Genomic DNA, 6000 nt, shown 5'->3' with positions numbered 1-6000 from the left:
CTTCCCTTACATACACTCTCTCATTCAGCCCTCACGGTCACTGGTCAGTCACCCTGAATCCCCATTTTGCAGAATGGATAAGCCACCTGCTCAAGGTGATGCAGCTAGTGTCTGGGAGCCAGTCTGAGGTTGTATCTGCCCAAACCCAAAGTCAGGATCTTGTTTTTTCACTGAGTCCAGATCAAATGTACAGCAGTGGAGCAAGCATTCATTGTGGTAGTTTCTAGTGCTGATAAATGTGTCCAATTTCAGGAACATGAAGGCAGTTGCAGAAACTCCTGTTCCTTATCTTCAGGCTTAGGGCACAAAGACTCTGAAGTCTCAAAGAAACTCTTGAGCTTTATTGCACACGCATCAGATGATGAGGAAAAGTTATCACTGCTGTACATACAATAGGGAGATCTTTTCAACAACATCATTTTGATAACAAAAATATCAACCGTGACTCTTTGAAGTTTCATATATGACCACCTATATACTTGCCTGTCTGAAGAGGTAGTTTTTAAAATAAAATTCTCTTTTCTGATTAGATAAATTCACTCACTCTGTTAGGCTACCTACAAGTCTGAGTAAAATGTTGTTCTCTCAGATAATTCATAATTAACTGAGTTGTAACCAAGACTAAATATCCCTGGCCCCTGAGACTTCTTATATGGCCTACAAATGGCTTTCGTTAATTCAACTTTCAAAGAACATTTATTTGGCACCTACCACATCCATTCTCTGAAGGACAGCGTACAATGAGTAAACATTAGAGCACTGATATTTTCTTCTTCTTGAGGAGCCTCAAATTGCTTTCAGATTCGCGGTTACTGGGGCAGGTGTTACGGTAGAGCAAGCCAAACTGCCACTGGGACACCTACATCTGCATCAGAGTAGGTTCCAGCCCTGGCTCCTCTTTATTTCTGATCCAGCTTCCTGCTGATGTGACTGAGAGGCAGAGGTGATGGCTCCTGCTACGATACGGGAGACTCAGGTAGTGTTCCCGGCTCCGGCCTCAGCTTGGCCTTTCTCCAACGGTTGTGTTGTCATTTGGGAGTGAACCAGCAGACGGAAAAACTCTTTCTTCCTCTCTCTCTCTCTCTCTCTCTCTCGCTCTAGCTCGCGCTCTCACTCTCGCTCTCTCCCTTCCTCCTCCCTCCCTATTCTCTGTCACTCCGCCTTACAAATTAATTAACTAATTTTAAAGGAATCAAAGTTACCTCTGACAAAGGAGGAAAGAGAAGGGGAAAGGACTATGGATATGAGTGCTCTCACTTTTTCAGCAATGTTTGTTTCTTTATTTAAAAAAAAAAAAAAAAGAGGTAAGAGAAAACATGGCAAAAGAATGATCACCACAAAATCTACAAATTTAAAGCTCATTCCTTCCATCCTTGAGTTACAAGCACAGCAGTAGAGGAGAATTTTTAGAACAAACAGAACCGGATTCTAATCCCAGCCCAGGGAGCACAATAGGTCTGCTCATTTGAGAAAAGTATTTGCTAAAGTGACTTGTTTTCCCCTTTCTGCAAGTGGAACTATTCCCTACTGTAAAAGGTAGAGGAGTAGCATGGGCATTTAGTGCTAGCGTTTTGTTCTCTCCCTCCCCAACTGATAGAACCCCCTGCAGGTCAGGGACAGGGGGCAGGGACAGTGCAATGAACAGCATGCAAAGAGGAAATCAGCTGCCACTCAAGAGAAAGGCTGAGGCAAAAAGCTTTAGGCAGAGGGTTTCAAGGCAGGCAGCGAAGAACCATGAAGTTCATCCTGCACGTGGTTTTGATCGCGACCACCTTGGCCATCGCTCCTGTCCGCTTTGACAGGTAAACCTCGCTGTCCTCTGTTCCTGTCTCTGTGTGCAAGGCAGATCAGGAAACGTTTCTTTGCAGCTCACAAAGTTTTCATCTTTCGCCTTCCTAAAGGGACAAGGTGCTCCGTGTGAAGCCCCAGGATGAAAAACAAGCAAACATCTTAAAAGACTTGGCCAACACCAATGAGGTAAAGGTGTTTAGAAGGATGTTGAATCTTTTCTTGCTGTTCTCTAAAAGCTGCTTCATTTTAAATTTTATTTTAAATGCCCATGTGGCTAACGATAATTAACCAAAGGGGAAATGAATGGTGGGGGCTATTGTACACATATTTCCCAGATTACACTTCTGTTTTCCTCCCTAAAACCTTGCAAACAGATTTTTCTAGGTAAAATTGTGAAGTCAAGGGACATTCTCAACACCATGATCAGGACCTCTTTTTAATCCCTGCTGTACCCTGCCTACGCCCATCTCCTTCTTCCCACTCCCACCCCAATCTCCTCTGATGGCATAATTTCTGCTCAAGTCCTAACTAACAATGAATGCTGAGATACTGGCCAATATCAAGGCTTGACTTTCTCCAAGTGTGGGTGCATTTTAAAAGGTCATTCTTAAAAATTAGAACAGTCTTTTAAAGTCCAACAGGCTAAAACAATCGTATAATTTATTTAGCAGTTCCTGTACCTAAGGTACATTGTGGCAGCCACCTTACATATGCTATTTCAAACTCTCTAACAGATTTTCCATGTCAGCATCATAATTTAACCGGTTTGAAAGAAAAGAACTGAAGTTCAGAAACTGTCAATCAAATGACCAAGAGCTCATGGTTCCAGTCCTAGCTCATACAAGGCCAAGCCTGCATTGTAACATGATTGCTCCCTCTAAAACTTTACAATCACCTTTCTCCATTTAAAGCTTATTACTTATTGGAGGGCAGCCTACCAGGGAAAGAGCATGTTCTTCAGAGCCAAGTGCTGGGGTTCAAATCCCAGCTCTGCACTAGCTCTCTACCTTGGGTAAACAACTGGACCTTACTGGATCTCAATCCTCCTTTGCTAAAGATGACTAACACCCATCCCTACTCCCTGTGATTGTTGACTAATACCCATCCCTACTCCCTGTAGTTGTTGGCTAATACTCATCCCTGCTCCCTGTGGTTGTTGGCTAATACCCATCTCTACTCCCTGTGGCTGTTTAAGGACTAAATGAGCTTCAGGTGGCACCCAAAAGCAGCCCTCCATGATGACCACTGGAGAAGTGTTTTCTACTGGGATTGGTATATCATTTGAAGTCATTCATTCTCTTCAGTTTCCTGTCCTCCCACCCTCTTTCTTGCCCTTCAAGCTCCATAGACATCAAGAGTTCAGCCACCTGGCCCTGTATATCTTTTCTCATGAGGAATGTGTTTGTCTTCTTCACTTGGCCAGGTCCTACATAGTCTCCAAGACCCTGTCCAGGCAGCATCTCCTGCAGGAAGTCCTCTCTGTCCATCACTTCTCATTGGCTCACTCTGGGTTGCTCCTCATGTTTCCAGAACACCTTATACCTTCCTCTGCCATCAGCTACCATGCTGGAAACAAGCATATATGGCTCTGTCTCCCACACAAAACCTCTTGCTTCTCAAAACTCCTTGATTAGCCTCTTCTGTCATGGCAACAGAGCTCTGTGTGAGGTGCTTAATAAATGCTCATTAAAGTCCACTGAACTCTAAACTCTTGCTCCACATGACCATACTAGAACACAGAAAAAGCTTTTATGATAAGATCACCTGCCTAACGTGCCTTTAAATCATTCTGCATCTCTGATGTCCAACTCATGCTATAGTTTTTGATCAAAATAAACAGACATGTTGTTTGGTTCATAGCAGCTACATACTGTCCCATAATTGAGTGACCCAGAGCTACAGTGGGTTTCTATTATGAGACATCCAGGGGGACTTGGACATGCCCATAAGGTTTGTGTGAGAAGTGAAAATTGAGTAATTGCTTCGCATCTCCCAGGTTGGAAACCTGTACTTCGTTTGGTTCACAACTCAGTATGATTTTTGAAGAACCACAAGAATTAGAATCTTCTCAGAGTCATTCTAAGCTGAATGTTATTCTTCTGGGCTCTTTTACTTAATTTCTGAAAATCTTGGGGAGAGAGAGATAGAGAGAAGGAAATCCACACTTCTTAAATGCCTGTGTTGTGTCAGACCTCAAACTCATTTCATGACTTCACAACACCCCTGGCTATTAGGCCCATTTTTCAGGGGAGAGAAATGAATCACAAAGAGTTTTTGTAACTTTCCCAAGAACATATAGCTAAAACAATGACAAGGCTGAGAGACTACCCCTTCTGTTGGACACAAACCTTCCAGGAATTCCTGAGTTTACAGGGACATCTGGTTTTGAGGCCTGGCCAGGGAGAGAGGGAGACAGATATTTAATATAAATCCCAATTAGATCCAGATGCTATGGCTAAATCAATTGTGAAATAATCCTATTCAACCCCCAAATGGTAGAAGCAAACAGATTGACAAAAACAGCTACTCAGCATTTTTGCCTAAGTGGATGCAATGTACAATGTCCTGAAAAAGTAATCAGTACAAATGATTTCTTCCCAAATTTCCAATATTCAACTGCTCTTTGCAAAAAGCTCATAAGCCTATTAAAAGAAGGGTTCATATCTTAGTCACACTGAACCCCAAGTTCCCTTCATGGAGTTTAACATGGTCATTTCTTTACAAATATGTATTGGGTGAGCAAGTGAACAAGTGTGTCTAACACTGAACTCATCTCTGCAGCTTGACTTCTGGTATCCAGATGCCACCCACCACGTGGCTGCTAACATGACAGTGGATTTCTGAGTTACTGAGAAGGAATCCCGAGCCATCCAGTCTGCCTTGGATCAAAATAAAATGCACTATGAGTAAGTCCTATGTAAATATTTAAATGTATTGGATATTTGAAGTTTGGGGGGCCTTGAATTTGAAAGGAAAGCATTACAATAAAGATATTTTAATTGGGTCCTCCCAAACCTAAAGCTCTATCTGTAAAATCAAGTTCACAGTTACTTCCAGCAGGTAGGATCAAGCCTGACAGCTCATTTCCTCTTATATTTCGTCTGATCTGCAGGAATGACAGTCACCTACATCTGCCTACTCCAGGCCAGCCCCTCATAAGCACTGAGCCCATGTGAAAAGGCAGGGATGGTTCAGCCACACTTCATCACAACCAATAGGCAATCAACCCAGACAGAGCTCCTGAGCTACCGCTGATGGCCAGCACCACGTTCTTGTATTTGAATTCTCCTGAGCCATAAGAGGAGGCCAAAATACAGTGCTTATCCAAAAGCAAAAATGTGTTCATATGAAATATATAATGAATAAATGATTCTTTATGAAAGAAATTCTTTCTCATAGAAGGCAACAAAATAAGGTTTAGATCAAAGAAGAGAGAATCTCAAATAGCCAAAGATACAGAAATGAGTCGTTCTGACTCCACGGAGAAATAAGAGGAAATCAGAATTTATTGGGCACCAACCCTGGGATGTGTACAGTCTGGGCCCTGAGGCAGTAAACAAAAGGGAGTCCAGCAATGATTATCACAAATCAATGCATAATTTAGAAAAAAAATGTTTTATACTTTCAAACATTTAGTGGTTGGAAGTGGTAAGGAGAGCAGTTTTAACTTTCCCAGGCCTTCTCACCGCATATGGAGACGCTCACTGGCAAAGCACCACTACACACTACTTCTCTCCTTGTGAACCTACTATTCCATGCTTCCACTACCTAACTTAGTGTTTTAGTTCAAAGAGCCTTCTCCTAGAAGAGAGAAAGATTCCACTGATATCAATAACATCATTTTGCAGATGCCCATCATGACTTGAGAGCATCTGTGATATTACTAAAACATCCCAAATAAATACTCAGGTAACTCTAATGAAATTAAGGAAAGACATCCATAATATGAGTATGCATTCCTGTGTATGGTTTAAAAGTAGCAGGCTATTCATTGCGATGTTTACTCATCCTTGTTTTTGGTTTTGCTCTTGTTTCAAGTGGGCAGTGATAAAAATGTAGAAGCTAATAAATTGTGAAAGTATGATTAATCATACTTATACCAGCATTTGGCTTTTGTAAGTGAGTATATTGACATGCGCCTTTCTGTTTTTACAAACGGTGTCGTTAAAATTAGAGTAGACAGTTCATAAACGCACCTCCAAGACTGCA

At 42.0% G+C, this 6000-nt stretch overlaps 1 protein-coding gene across 1 annotated transcript in view; it reads left to right on the top strand.

Moving 5' to 3' along the window:
- Positions 1-1606: 1606 nt before the first annotated feature.
- CPA3 (carboxypeptidase A3) overlaps positions 1607-6000 on the top strand; it is a 28771-nt gene continuing 24377 nt past the window's right edge. The window contains 3 exon segments of the mRNA XM_070072681.2: positions 1607-1802; positions 1902-1977; positions 4573-4697. Coding sequence (XP_069928782.1) covers positions 1735-1802; positions 1902-1977; positions 4573-4697 — 269 coding nt within the window. The 5' untranslated portion in view covers positions 1607-1734.

The sequence above is a fragment of the Oryctolagus cuniculus genome, chromosome 4 (genome assembly GCF_051225735.1).
Source record: "Oryctolagus cuniculus isolate XC-2025 breed Fujian yellow rabbit chromosome 4, ASM5122573v1, whole genome shotgun sequence".
Lineage (NCBI taxonomy): Eukaryota > Metazoa > Chordata > Mammalia > Lagomorpha > Leporidae > Oryctolagus > Oryctolagus cuniculus.
This window is presented reverse-complemented; position numbering and strand designations above follow the sequence as displayed.